General features: G+C 41.3%; 1 protein-coding gene across 1 annotated transcript in view; it reads right to left on the bottom strand.

Moving 5' to 3' along the window:
• Positions 1–2,129: 2,129 nt before the first annotated feature.
• The window catches only part of LOC122803812 (extracellular calcium-sensing receptor-like), a 153,966-nt gene continuing 139,578 nt past the window's right edge, over positions 2,130–16,517 (bottom strand). Inside the window, exon 4 of the mRNA XM_044073497.1 lies at positions 2,130–3,049. Coding sequence (XP_043929432.1) covers positions 2,130–3,049 — 920 coding nt within the window. The remainder of the gene's footprint in view (positions 3,050–16,517) is intronic.

The raw sequence follows: 16,517 nt of genomic DNA on the forward strand, positions 1-16,517 counted from the left end.
AAGTTTCTAATAGCTGTGCAGATTCATGCAGTGTGAACAGAATAAATGTATTAACCCTTTTAAACCTCGAATGCACTAAACATGCATATTGCTATTTTATATTTTTCTAACAGTTGTTCAGTATTGTTTTAACATTACCCTCCTACCAAACCCATGCATTAATCTAAAAACTGCATAACTGAAGCCCTCAACTCAACCAGAAGGTCCACTCTCTATATTCAGTGCTATTGCACTTGTCATTTTCTTATGTCTCATATAATTAAGACGCTATTTTATTTTATACCTAATTTACACTTTTCTCGTTTAAATAACATATGTTACATGTTCACTGGATGACATATTCAACGGGTTCTGAATGGTATGTAACTGCCCCTTGATGTCAAATCTCCCCACTGATTTTTAAGTTTGTACCATACCATGCCACACAGAACAATAGCTATAACTTCCCCTACTTGTCTACATTTGTTCCTAGCAAAGCAACTTCTCACTAACAAATCAAAAATGCTTTTGCCAACATTTTTATGAGATATGTTGTCATTTGTACAACGTTTATACCCAAAATGTGATCTACTAAAAATAGTCCCCAAGTTCCTAGGAACCACATGCACAATTTTATATAGGACAGTATTATGTGTTATAGCATTTAAACAGTTCTTTTTGTATGCACATTGTTACTTTACTTGAAATGACTTCTTGTTGTGGGACCCCTCCCCAGACAGACAGACAGACACACACACACACACACACACACACACACACACACACACACACACACACACACACACACACACACACACACACACACACACACACACACACACACACACACACACACACACACACACACACACACACACTAATAAATATGGTCTATCCTTGGCATCATCTTTTCTAAGGGCCACTTGTAATGTTGAGTTTAAATACCCCTTATTCTGTAACTTATCAATTATTCTTAAGGCACATTTGAAAATGCTTATTTTGCTGTACAGTTTATTTTTGCCATAAGGAACTCACCCATTGTTAGTGACTTTAATAAGTGAAAAGCTGTTGCCATAAATAAAAGTGTCAGCGGCGGTCCTTTTTCTCTGGAATTTTGAGAATATTAACACTTGTTTGTGCCTAAAAATAATACAGCCAAATAAGTAGTAATTATACTTAATACCTCATATTTAAAATTAAACATAAACCTGATCTTTTCCACAGAATAAAAAATAAACTCATGTGCAATGTGCAACTTGCAAATTGGCATCTACAAGAAAAAGAAGACCAACAATAAAATTACAAAATGCCATGTCATGACTTCAAAAAATTCAGTCTACGTACTCCTCTTTCAATTACCCCATTACATAAGTATATGTGGGAGTAAAATGTGCTCAGATAGCTATTTCATATTTTTGTAAAAACATTTCTTTTGAATGTGAAACATTATCTGTCAAGCATAAATGTTGTATAAACTTTATAAACTATTTCTGCATTCCTGAAAAATAATGGCAAAGTACAGCAATACTATCATCATTTCCAAAATTGCTGTAAAGGCTCAGTATATCCATGTAACCCACCTATGGTCTTTTCTCCACTTTAAGCTTTTGGGTTTTTAACAGATTCCCCAGCATCTCTAATATATGATTGTAACTGTCTTACATATGAAAACAAAAAAAAAGTTATTTGATGTTATGCCTACTCTCTCAGAGAGAGAGAGAGAGAGAGAGAGACTATGCCAGATACAGAGGGTCAGTCATGGTAATTAACTAGAGACTTATGTGCATTTTGTTATTTTATAGTGAAATAAACATTACGGTAAAACATGAAGAGCAATGTAGTAAAGGGTGATTATTATTTCATAGTTAGTTGGCATTCTGCACTTAACAAGAATATTGTTATAGTTCTAGATCACTGGGTTCTGACTTAAGAATCATCCTTGGATGGCAGCTGTTTCATCACCATCGTCACACATTTTTGCTAAAAAGAACAAAAAACTTACTAGAAGAGATTAGTAAGGGTAATTAAAGTTTAACAATGATCAGCTCATAAAGAAAGTACAGATGATTCCAGTTATAGCACTTGTTTAAGAATGGACCATAAAATTAACCCCCTTTCTGTAGTTCAGTTACTACTTACAAATATTTACTTTAGTCTTTTCCATTCTTGAATGCACCTTTCCCCATTATGTAGTATCTGGTATTCATTTCTGGTCTAAACAGAATAATGTAGAACTTTGGAGAAAATATACAAAGCAACAGTCCTGCCCCAGAGGACATAATGGCAAATATTTCCACAGCCACCATATACTTCCCCTGTGTGCTCAGGTAGGCTGGGATGAATGATATCCATACACAAACAAATACCAGCATACTAAATGTGATAAATTTAGCCTCGTTAAAGCTGTCTGGGAGATTTCTGGACAGAAATGCAACTATAAGACTTACAACAGCTAAAAGGCCCATATAACACAGCATACACCAAAATGGTACAGGTGAGCCTTCATTACATTCTATAATAATCTTGCCTATTACAGAAGCTGTATTTTCATCCTTAAATGGAGGAGAGACAACTAACCAACAAGCACATATTATTATCTGAACAGATGTACAGAACATAACTAAAATTTTGGGTAGTTTGGGTCCTGCATATTTCTGCAAGATGATGTTTGGCTTGCTAGCAGTAAAAGCAATGAATACCATGACAGTTTTTGCTAAAACACAAGAGATAGCCATTGTGAAAATGATGCCAAATGCACCTTGGCGAAGCATACATGTCACATGGGTTGGGTTGCCTATGAAAATGAATGAACAAAGCAAGCACAGCATGAGACTGAATAACAGCAAATAGCTAAGCCCCCTGTTGTTGGCCTTGACAACAGGAGTATGATGGTACTTTATGAAGATTGTTAGGACAGCAGCCGTGGCCATTTCCAGGAATGTGGAAACTGCTGCTAGTGTTGCACCAAGTGGTTCTTCATAGGAAAGAAATTCAATTACTTTCTTGATGCACATGTCTTGTCTATCATTGGGCCAACCATCTTTAAGACATTTCACACACACAATAGAATCTGCAAAGAATGGAAAACAAGTTTTAAACTTAAGGCATTTTTTAAAAAGTGTAACATTAACTATTTTCTGCAAACATAACTCGTAAATAAGTTTTGGTCAAATACGAATTTCCTGCAGAAAAAATAAACATACAAGAAATATTAGACCACTTTCAAGATTTTTACAAGACTTTTATCAACACAACAAATCATTACTACTAAAGAACAAAACATAGTTTTATTAAAAATAACCCCCCAAATGTAATAAAATCCATGTAGGCACAGTGTAGAGACTACACAGAAGTTACTATGTCTGTGCTTATGGTTCCCCCTCGGTAGCACACCATGCATATTAATGATGGCGAGTTGCTGAGAGAGCTATGAAACATGGTTACTGAATCAGTGTAGGGAGTGTGTGACTAACTGTGTCCACAGATGACTAACACACCCCCTGTAATGTCTATGTGCATTATATCAATGTATTTATTTTTTTTTCAAGTTTGCGTGGCACGCGACAGAGCGCAGCAAGTGACATGTGGCAGACATCTAAAAATAGAAACTGGATGCATTTAATTTGTGATTGAAAGGTCAAGTTTAAGCATAGCTTAGCAGGTTTGTGCAGCGCAGTGCAGTGCTTAGCAATGTAGCTCAGAGGTATATGTAAAAGTATAGCAGCATTCCACATATCCATGTAGCAAAGTAGTTAGAGTTACGACCTTATGTGCAGCAAGTGCAGGGTTTAAATACATGGAAGGGAAGTTAAGCATTTATTTTGCAAAGACAAATTATTTTGATTATTTTTCAATCCTGATCTGCTGTGCTCAGCTAAGCTCTGATAAGACTTGCTCAGACCTGCTAAGCACTGCTTAAACAATCTCTGTTTAGGCACTACTTGGCAGTGCTTGGCATTGTTTGGCTGTGCTTAGCTGGTTTGCACACTGCTAAGCACTGCTATGCATTGCCAGTTTAAGCATTGCTCAGCTCAGCTGCACTGATTTGATCTATGCCAAGCTATGCACTGCATTTTTAAAAATTGCCTAATGGCATGTAAGGGTGGGAAAACAGACTATATTAAGTGCAACAGGTGGGAATACAGTATAACCAGTTGGAGTTTGAGCTATGCAGGAACTATGGTTGACACTGGAGAGGGTGCGCACATCCGGGTGCAGTGGTGGGGCATTCTGGAGTCCAGGGTCATGGTTGGACTCCTGGTGAAACACCATGAAGACCAGCTGCTGCAGGGGCAGTTCCAGGGTTCAGAGTGCAAGGCAGAGGCTTGGAACCAGCTGGCATGTAATCTCAACAGTGCTACAGGTATCCCAGCACAGGTGAGCTGGTTCATCACCACTATGATGACCTGAAGCCTCAGAAGGGGGATCTTCTGGACACCTGGATCCAGGAAGCTTAGGCTGGGAATGCTCTACAAGTTTGTAAGTATTGTTAGCACTGTTTTACCAATACCTAATCTGAATGTTTGATAGACAGGTATGCATAATGGTGTGCTTCTCTCCCTACAGCTGCATAGGAGAGATGTTGCAACCTAGAGGCACATGCTGAGTGCTTGGCCAGGTTGCGCTGTGAGTGTGGTGAGTACAGATTAATTTGCAATCTAAAGTCAATTAAGCAAGAAAGAGTAATGCAGTAACTGCCAATAGGCACATACATTAAAGATGTGTGTATTGCAATGATTGTAGACATAGGTCTATACTGGAATAAGTGACAACTGCAAACTATAGTGCAATAAATAGGGTAGACTAAAGCATTAACCATGATAATGTAAATGAAATAAAGTTACTACTGCAATAATTGTGGAATTACAGTTGTATTGCAGCACCTGCATTACATCAACTGTTGTGCAATAAGGACTCAAACTATACCAGTGCCTGCATGAAAGTACCCCTAATAAAGCTGCATTGTGCAATGTGTGTGTAATTAGGGCTGTTTTGCATGAAATTGATTATGGCAACTGCTCTGAAATAAAAATAAAAAAGAATACTACTACCTGAATCAAGGTATAGCTAATAAAGAGTGTTATGCAATAACTGTAGGTTCAGAGCTGTATTACAAGAACTGCATTATGACTCCTGTTCTGCAATAACATCTAAAGCAATAGCATTAACACCCAAGGTATATCGTGTATATCAGGATTGTCTTGTGCAAACCATTGCATTTCAACTATATGCATTCATGCTCCAAGGTATGGTGCTGCAGGTAAGCATGACAGTGCAATAGCTGTAGACTGCAAATATACTATCTTCAACCGTATATGTGTGAGGTAGCCAACCCAATAATCTGATATGCTGTGTAGACTTCACAGATATTTCCACCCACTAACAGTATATTGTGTACACCTGCATTCTATGTAGCACTGTATAGTTTATCTAGTATCTCTGTCATGCGTGAATCTCATGCATATTTGTTCAACTGTCACTGCCGTCTAGTATAAAACTGTAGTACTATTAGCAGGTCATATTTTGTTTCCAGGTGAGCTCTAGGCAAGTATTAGTTAATCAGTAATCAGCAGTGGCTCAGTAGCTCAGTTTGTTAAATCCTCTGTGTGAAGTACATTTTGTCACACACAGTCCAGGGTTCGAATCCAGTGCCATGTAGTAATAAATATTACTGAATCAGTTACGTATTGATGACAGATGTTCTCTTCACAGGAAATACAGGTAAATGGGTGAAGTAGCCTTTATTATAAGTAAATAATTTGTGTGTTCAGATGTAACAGACCGTTAACAGCATTGACCAGGAATGTGATAAGACTTCATAAAATAAAGGCAAAAAGTACAATAATAATAAAACAAAATAAAATAAATAAAAGGTGTAATCTTGGTATGGCTGTATGCCTGGAGTGTCTGTGAAGGTTTGTTTAAATTCTATCCCCATGCCTGCCAAGGAAGGCATGATAGTTGTTTACTTTCTGTGTTGCACACATACATGTCTCTCAAGTGTCACGCTGTCACAGAATGCAATTACTGTTGCATAATCCCTCTGTCACAGATGTATCATCAACATGATTATGTCAATAGAACAGTCACACTATAGCAGTCCACTCTATGCCTTGGTAGTTATATAGGTCCACCTGACATGTAAGTATTCTCTGTAGTTGTGTACCTACAGGTGTCACTGCTTGGCCCATACCATCCCATGTGGATTTCTTGAGAGGTATGTATGTGCTAAAGCAGCTATAGGGCACTGTTAAACATAAGGAAAGGACAGATCTGTAGACTATATAGCACGTACTGCTGTAAACTATGTAGCCTATACCAGTATTAATGAACTGTATTTATCTCTATCCCCACCCCTTATCTTCATCTAAATTTATTACTGTTTTTCATTGGCTATGGTTTAATATTAACATATGTTGCTCTCTAAACTTTATTTTGGGGCATGTGTTTTATTATTGTTATGTATTACAATGGTTGCATATTAACATGTCTTGTTGAATTACCTATGCTGTTGGCCTTATGCTGTAACTGTTACTGGCATGATGTTACTATATTGATTGTTATGTTATTGTTGTGGTCCATATAAAATGCATTGATATGTTAATGGGTTATTTCCAAGGTTCTGGAATGCTGTTATAACTAACAAAATGTTTTGTTCATAACTAACCTATACACATTGATACACTTCTATCACCACAGCATGACAGGGTAGGCTGGTTCTTGCTGATCTGCCTACTTTATATCAGCTGGCTGTGGCACTGGGTACCAGCATGTCTGGGAATCAAGCCAATGGTGCCTCCTCTGCTGGCCCTGCACCACCCTTGGGTGGAACCACTTCAAGGGATGGGGTTAGCTCCCCCCGGGAGCAATGGCAGAGGGGCAGTAGTCACCCAATATCAAATACCAGCCATGGTGCACAGGATAGTGCATAGGAGCTATGAACAATGCCTGCACCAGATTGAGGGCAGACTTGACAATCTGGTGGGGCCTGGAGGCCCTGGCACCCAGCCTCCAGCACAGACACCTTTGGGGCAGTAAAGGAGCAGTGTTGACTGCCCACGGGTTGGGAGCTCAGTCACACTGCTGCCATCTGGGGGCACATGCATCTTTGATTCCACAACACCCTCTCCATCCAAGGCGTTTAACCCCCATCTTGTGTCACACACCGCCCCTGTATGCTGTCTTGTCTGTCTTGTCTGCCTACAAATGCAACTTCTTCTACCCAACGTACCTCCCTACATGTACCTATATCCCTTTCCCAACATTCCACTCTGTCCTTAAAAAAAAAAATGGGCACCTGTTCCACAAAAAAAATATTGCCCCTTACATAGTTCTCCATTTCACCTGTGTCCACTGGACACAACTAATTTGGTCCAATTGGCATAACAACACATTTATGTTGTCTTCACCCCTCTCTCTCTGGGGTTTAAGGGTCCAAATTCATGTACAAAATCTGTACAAATGTACAGCTGTTGCTGTACAAGAAATGGAAAGTTATGGTCCTTTCCTATACCTATCCTGCACACCCCTACCTGTCTTTCAGTATGTTTTTCCCCCCTGCTTTCCCCCTTTCACCACTGTCCTATCACCCCCTTTTTTCTTTTCTTTTTAAATTTTTAGCACGAGTTTGCGTGGAGCTAAGAGGCTCACCACACAAACTAGTGCAAACCCTCTTAAATGTGCTTTAATGTGTAAAAACAAGGAGTGTGCCAACGAGGTAAACCATGACCATATAAAACACAAATACCTTGTAAAGAATTGTCCACGGTCAAGGGGTCTGGTATACATTGCAATTTGTACAGGATGTCAACAATTTTACATTGGGAAAACCAAGAGACCCTTTTGAAAATGTATTTACAAGCATCTATATGCAATAAGAATTAAAAACAAAAATGATGGTTTATTTAGGCACCTAGAAAATTCTTCCCTTTGCACTAGATTCCAATTTGGTATTTTACAGGCAATGAAGGAAGACATTGGGGGACACTGGCAAAATAAACTGGAAACAATAGAACTTTCTGGCAACTGAGGTTAAATGCCAATACTAGTCCAGGTATTAATGCTTGCTGTTCCCTAATGCCTATTTTGAAATACAAATCTACTATTTTAACATGACTGTTTTAGTTCCTGATTTTGAATCACACTGGACCTTTAAGCAGTGATGTCACTAATTTTAATTGATTTGAGTTATTGATTTTTCACTATTTAAATTACTTGTAACTCTGTGTATGTTGTTCTGACAAAGTCCTGAATTTTTATGGATGAAGGCGCTTGACTGGAGTTATTTAGTTTTTATTTTTGTACTGAGTTTTTATCTGTGATGTACCATTAAACTTGTCTTACAACAGGTTGTTCCCTGGGCAATTCTTTATAAGGTATTTGTGTTTTATATGTGCTTTAATGTGCCTTGATGATTTTCTGTGTTTCTCACAGTTTTAGGCACATCTGCAAAGTAATCACCCCTGCCAAGTCTCAAATCTGGGCCCCTGTCAACTAAAGCATAGTGCATTAGCCCACTAAGCCATTCAGCTCTTAATTAAAATGGGTGTTTCCAGCAAAATATACTGATTACCACTGACAGACTGCAAGTACATCTACTGGGAAAATGTGAGTGTCCCTGGGACTCTGATGCAAAAAAGTACACCAGTACACAGCCAAATAAATAATAATGGATGGATGTGAGGCCTAGGATAGCAGGTGACTGCACCCTTTTATCAGCAACATCTTTAAACAGATCTGCTAAGGCAGCAATGGCAAAGTACATGTGTACAACTGGGACCCTGCTGCAGAACATCTGCTGTTGACAGCCATGCACATAATGATGAATGCAGCCAACATGTGTAACAGACTGTATGTATGCACATATGTTGTTGTGTCTTTCGGCTTTTCCCGGTTAGGGGTCGCCACAGTGGAACTCCAGTCTGTTAATGATTGGCAGTAGATTTTTACGTACCGAGTTGCCAGCCCTGATGCACAACCTTCAACAAAGGTACACCCATTTGCGCATGTCTCCACGCAGAAGATGCTCTAGCTGAGAATCGAACCGGATATCGTCTTACTGTGAGGCAACAACGCTACCACAGCACCACCACACATATATGTTGCAAATACTCCTGCTGCAGCACTGACTCAGTTGCTCAGTCTGTTAAGTGCCTTGCATGCAGTGCATTTTGCCACCCAGACTCCTAGGTTTGAATCAAGTGTGTTCCACTTCAATTGCATTGTTGTGAATACAGCAAGTAATGACTGAGTCATGCAATTTTAACCCACACAGGTTGCTGCTACTGAATTAACTGCTAAACATGTTTTCAAGTCAAAGGCCTTTAGGTAGGGTCACACTGCACATAGTCACTTAGCCTAAGCATATGTTACCTACTACTCTGTGATTGGCACTGTTACATATCAGATGTACCTTAAGCACATGCCTCGACTGGACTGTAAAGGGTATTCTTACCCTGCATCTGCTGTAACAACAGAGCTGACACTGCTGCCTCAGTTACACATAAAGCTTGCTGTACTCCAAAGTGTTCACACTCCCCCCCCCCCCATGTGTCCCAGGCTGCAGCTGACATACATAGCTGTATGTTAAGCTAGCTGCTACAGACCTACCATACTTCACAACCCCCTAGAACAAGGGAGCCAGGCAAAACCATACATAAAGGGTGGGGGCTAAGGTCCAACGACAGGGGCATGTTTCACAGTTTGCCCCTACAAATATAGTGAGCTGATCGAATAGCAACTACTGCATCAGCATGCATATTCTGATGGGTATGACATCTGACACTCACATTTCTGTCTCTCCTTACTGACCACAACCCACAATGTTTACCACTGAACTGACAGATAATCAAAATGTCATGGGACAATGGCCAGACATATCATGCAAAACTGTGGACATACCTTATAAATCTCAACAGTAACAGTATTTGTACCTACCCTCTGTGATGCTGTAGTCTCCACATCTCACTAATATCCATCTCAAAGACAAATAAAGGGGCCAGGACCTACATGAAGCCCTTATATATTGCACTGTGGTCCATTGTCATTGGCTAATGAAAGTGCAACCCAGCTGTTTTGGATGCAATTAGCAAGTCTGAGCCACACACCTACAAAAGACAATCAACTGCTTATGGGGAACAGGTCTGTATGTTGCTTTACTCAGACAGACAACAGTTTTGCAAGCTGTTTGCAAAGGTTCTGGCTAAAATAGGATTACTTCACTCTACCAGGTATGTAATACATGTCCCCATATAATGGGGTGCAGATGGGAGGATGGAGGTATGGGAAATAGGGATTACAACAGTAGGCCTGTAGTACATCTATGGTATTGACATGTTGGTGATACTTTGCTGTCCAACAGCTACAAGCAACTTTCTCAACTGTCCCTCCTTTAAATAAAATCACAGCTCTGCCCCTGTTACTCCCTCTTACAATGGTTGGCTGTTGTAGGAAAGCTAGTAGATTATGAGTTAGACATACTGACAGTAAGTAAGGGTGTACATAACTATAATATGAAACGATGTACTGTAATTCATCTCCCCTCAGTCTGTCAGTGTCAAACAGAAATACTTCTGTCATTGGAAAGATATCCCTGACTGTCCCTGATGTACTCTGGCTAGGTCAGTGTTTTGTTGACATTCGTACCTCATTGCATGAGAGCTATGGCTAATATTCCTGTCAACCCCTTACAGCAGGAATTCAGGTCATAGCCATAATTAGTGGGGAGACACAGGCCCAAACTTAGCCGTACAAAGTAAGAGTATGAATAGACTAACAAATATTACTGTAGCATAAGAGTTTTCTGAGGGATCTAGCATGTGACAGACAGATTCTCTATATCCTGACAACAATGATCAATGACTGGCCAACCATTTGTCAGACATCCACATGTGTATGCCAAAATGACCACATCTATGAGGTACATGTTCACATTCCAGAAACATCTGTGCAGTGGAGAGGTATGATGCCTGCAGGGAAGATATACTACAGCAGGTTTGTATTGCTGTATGTCATTGTGGCACACTGGTGTTGCTGGATTGTCTGCATATAGCTGTTGCAATAGCACACAGCTATTTTGTTTGACAGTGGCTGTATAACATAGTAGTGGGAATTTCCCCTAGGGAAGACATCACAGTAGACTGCAGTGATGAGTGTAGAGACATAGAGCAGACTCTGTCACTGCGCACAGGGACATAACCAGTATTGCTACTATCTTGGTGATAGCCACACATGTAGTGTGTTGATAGACTGTGGGGTATGACGTGTGAGGGAGCGGTGGGTAGTGCAGCCCATTTTGGATGTGCAGGGTCTTTACATTGTGGATATCCATGTATCTGGTCCTGTAACGTCTTCCCCTATTGTTGTCTTGCAGGTACAATGTATCAACAGAGACCTCTTCCATTTTCATCTGCAGAAAATGATGTTATAGTGGATGCCCTCAAACCTAACCATCACATCCTGCTGTCAAGTTGTCACCACAAATAAACTAGAAAAGTGCCTGACTGTGTTCTTTTCAAGTTGTCACCACAATCAAGAACAGTGGGCAGCATTGTGGGCTGACCTTGAGAGGGCTGTTAATGATATTGGCCAACAGGACAGGACCTACATGCAGGTTTGACACTGGGCCATAGACATGGTCAATACCTGCTGTTGCCAGGGATCATGTTGCCACCGGTTGAGGGCCTGCAATCCAACAACCACTTTTAACCACAGAGGAATTCCTGGTGAAACTAGGATCGACCCACAGCTCCCAGCTAACCATCATGCCAAACATACTGGAGGTGTGTGCCACAGCATCCACATCAGAGGAGTGTCGCAGTAAGCTGACTCTGTTCACCAGTATAATACATTTGCAGTCATTGTGGAAGGCTCTATAGACCACTACATGGGTGTCAGGTCTATCTGCATTGCCTTTTCACCACAGTTGTGCAGATATACTTAGAATGGCAGCAATATAGTCAGTATCACATTAGCTACTGTACATGTGGATATCTGCACATATTACCTTATAACATTACAACATTTGGTGTTGCAATCAATAGGTCTCCCTCACCTTTTCATGGGTACATCAGGTGTGGCTGGAGTTCATGGTCCTGTACCTGGTAAGTGTCATACTGCTGTTTTGCCTGAACAGATATACCCTATGAATGTTAAGGGCTGCCATTTTGCACAAGTGTTCTGTTTAGCTAGAATAGAATAATTGTATACTCCATTTTGGAGCAGTTAACTACAGTGCATAGCCTAGGGAATGACAGCTATGTATGTGTACAAACATTAATGTGTTTGCACTTATAGTTTTGAGAAACTATGCAGCCTGGTATACATGAGGCAATTACTCCAAGATGCCCATTCAGACACAATAGGGGGAAGCTACACACCTGAGGCAGTGGTATTACAACATGCATAGCATTATCAAGATAGGTGTACTGGGTTTAATGTGTATTTCTGTCACATACACTATCATATTGCATACCTCACAGGTGTATTGAACTTCCAACGTTACCTAGATGTAACTGAAGTGCATGTTATATAGGACCTGGGTTGTCTGTGAATGTTGTTATGGGTGTGTGGGTTGTGCATGAGATCATTGATGAGAAGATGTGGGACATGAGCTGTAGTTGTGTATCCTCATTTGTATGAGTCTGTGTGGATTACCATAATGTACTGCTTTTGTCTTGCTTCTCACAGATGAACAGGTGGGTTGGAGTCTCTCCCCCTCACAACCTGATGTCAGTGTCTTATCAGACTCTGATGGTGGCCATAGTGATTCACAGGTGGGGTTGTTGGTGGCTAATCTGTCCCAGAGGTTGACATCCATCTCCTGCCCCCATTGTCGCCACACACAGTCAGTATGCCCACACATACCCAGTCACCAGAGGCAAGATATTGGGCAGTCAGAGGATGGTGACATAGTACAGGACAGTGTGAGAATTATGGTGTCAGTAAGTGTAGACACTGGCCATAGCCAAACAGCTGCTGAGGTCCCACACAGGTCAATTGACAGGGGTGCTCAAAAGAGGACTGCTGCCCATCCACTTCCTGTTGCAGGCATCACGTTGTGGGTCACTCACCACACATTTTGGGCTGTCATGGAGCACAGGCTTGAGCTGAATGCAACACCAGATGGATGCTTAGGGTTATGGATGCAGTATATTCTGACGCATGACTGCCTCCACCGCATTGCTGATGCCACAGAAGGTTTCACTGATGCAGTGTACAGACGGTGACTCACATAGTGTCTGTCTCTGAGCGCATGTTGTCTTTGCCGGAGCATGTGGTTGGGTTTGGGCTTCGGACATGTGGACATAGGCCAGCAACAGCATCTGCTGGTAGTCCACATGGCTGTGCACACTCACATTACTATAGCGGCAGCACCTCCAGCACTGCAGAGGGAGATGCTGTCCACACCATGATGTGGCAGGCCATGGGCATGTGGTCCTGAGTGGTCCCATGGGGAAACATGCCCAGCAGATAGCAGTCACTGTCAGGTACTAGCACCACATCTGACCTTTGGCATGGTGCTGCCCATGCTACTCATGGAGGAGCCAGTTTCGATGTAAACTGTCCACTATACCATGTATGGCCCACAGTTGTCTACCATATTCACTTGTAAAGCTAGCACTGAGCTTGACTGTGTACATGCACACACTCCAACACCGCTGTCACATGCAGGTCACCTGCAGACACACACAGCACCACTCCATGACTCATGTCAACAGCACCCACTTCCTGATTTGCACACATACTGTAAACTGTTTGACACTGCCTAGACCTCTAGCACCACCACACCACACCCTGTGCATGTGATAATACCTGTGCCACATCCCTGCCATCCATGCCATTGATGTGGAGACCTGTATATATGTATCTGATGCACAGGGTGACCATATAACTTTACATTTGTTTGTGTAGTGCAGTAGTGTTATGCCATGGCAGTTGTTGTGGGTCATGACAGGTACTGTATGCTGGCATGTGTCAGGAGTACACATCTAACGTTGTGTATCTTTGTTGCCTGATGGTACACTGGTGGTAGTGTTACAGAATGATAGGTGTGTCACCGAGCTGTGTATGTTTTTGTCCCAGGAGTCTGTGTGGTGCAACTATGGACACATGGCGGAAACAAAGTGGCACAGGATGGCAAGGCAGCACAGCAGAGATATGACAACAGCAAGGTATGCCAGTAAATGTGCATGGCTCCCTGGGAGCATATGTGTAGAACAGTGTGTGAGGGACAATGGGAACAGTCAGCTTCAACATTCTTTCATACCCTGTGACACACTCTACTACCCTTTGATACATGTCACCTGGGTAGTCTGCACATACAACTGTAGATGGTGGCGGACATCAATTATGCTTATGTAGAGGGGAGTAATTTACGGCCAGCATCTAGTCATAGGGCCATAAAATGCATAATCAATGCACAGGGCAGGCCAAATGGGCATGTCTCTACTACTGTCAGGGAACATATTTATATACACACACAAACATAAGTTGGATGCTGTGAAAGTAGAACCCCTTCCTATCTAGTATTGCACACTATAGCTCTCAGGACTTATCGCATGCACCACACTGTTTACCTGCTACTACACTGTCAGCAAGTGCTTTTAAGGTGGATGATATCAGCAGGCCTTATAGAATAGAAAATTTAGAGGCCAGCAGCCAGTCACAGGGTGAGAAAATTTTTTATTTATTTAACATTTGTTTAAAGGGAAGTCCAACTTGGAACAAGGCCAATTTTCAGCAGAGGCCAGGGGAGAAATGCTCCATATGCATGTCTTTGTAATGTGGGAGGAAACTGAAGTACCCAGAGAAAACTCACACGAATGCAGGGAAGACATGCAGAGTCAACACAGAAAGCACTCCAGCTGAGAATCAAACCAGAGAACCTCTAGCTGTGAGGCAACAATGCTACCACTGCACCACTGCACCATCCTAAAATGTCACAAAAATGCATACCACTGCCTGGAGACAGCACATATTAGCACGCCCATAGTGCTGTGAGGGGATATATTGACACACACACACACACACACACACACACACACACACACACACACAGCTGGAGGATGTGAGATTAGAACATCTATCTAACTAGTATTACACACTACAGCTCACAATACCTGTCATACGCACCACAGGTTATGTCTGCTGTATATGTTGATGCAGGCACATTATTTGTGGAGTACGCTAAGTGTCGTGTGTTAGACAGCATGTGTGGCCTGCAGAGTAAACCTGCTTGATGCTGTTATTGTATCTAGTGTCCCAATAGTGGGCTACCTGTTAATACCCCTGCTATGTGTGCACAGTTAACAGTATTGCCATGTCTGGCCAGTTGCAGTTTTGTAGGTGGACAATTGGTCAGTGACAATATGGCCTGTCCAAGTCATGCATTGCAACTATTGCACATTACACCACCTGCTCACCATTCTCTGTCTACAGGGTGACATTCCACAGGCACTGGGTTCTGGGGTGAGTGGATTATGTCCCTTTGCAGCCTCGGTATGACAACTGTTGTGATGTGTAGGCGCAGATAACCCCAACACTCTACATGAAGTTGGGACAGTCATACATCCACTCACACATGTACACACAAACACACACACACACACACACACATATATATATATATATATATATATATATATATAATAAGGATGTCATCTTAACTGTTGCTGTGTGTGCACATTATGTAACTGTGGTATGTAGATATATGTGGGCAGTCTATATCAGTCTACACATGTATTTAGCTATATATATATATATATATATATATATATATATATATATATATATATAAATCTTTGTTATCATATACGCATATATGTGCCACATACTGATAATTAGGGTAATCATCTGTGAGGGAGATAGGGAGAGACAGATACGTATACATAGCTGTCTGTATGCACAGACATATTTCCACATAGTGGTTCTTTGCACAGATGAGGCAACATACATGAGCTCAAGTTAGCTAAGTGTAGGAGCATGCCCAGTGTGACTGCCAGTAATTACAAGGTGACTCTAGGCCAGACCTACCTGTACTCCAGTCTGGGATTTTGTGTGCTGCAGTCAATTGGCTGTTGGACCTGTTTGCACAGTCCTGCACCTCCCTGATAATTTATCCAGGCATTCCCCAGATCTTTGCTGAACACAATATGTGACCCATACCAATCAACTGTACAGATTGTAATAGAATGTGTAGAGTATTGTGTCATATTTTTGGTACATTTTACATATTATTCTGATTTTCTGGCACACGAGGGGCAAAACATTATAGATTTAACTTAGGAAATGATGAGAAACATTAGAGTTACTGACTCCATACACATCAGGAAATTCATGCTAATGCAAGACCTGTTATTCTATCAACTTTCCACATTTGTCTGACCAGTAGTTAACATTTCTCCTTATATTTTGGCCTTTGTCCCACTATTTTTCATGGCTTTGTCCAGATTCCCTGCTCTAAGAGGTTGAGAGGTATGATGTAACTGGGGTACATGATGCAACACCACACACAGGTTGACACTCTTCATACCTCTCAC

The sequence above is a fragment of the Protopterus annectens genome, chromosome 6.part0 (assembly GCF_019279795.1).
Source record: "Protopterus annectens isolate FY-2018-M chromosome 6.part0, PAN1.0, whole genome shotgun sequence".
In the NCBI taxonomy this organism is placed as follows: Eukaryota; Metazoa; Chordata; order Ceratodontiformes; family Protopteridae; genus Protopterus; species Protopterus annectens.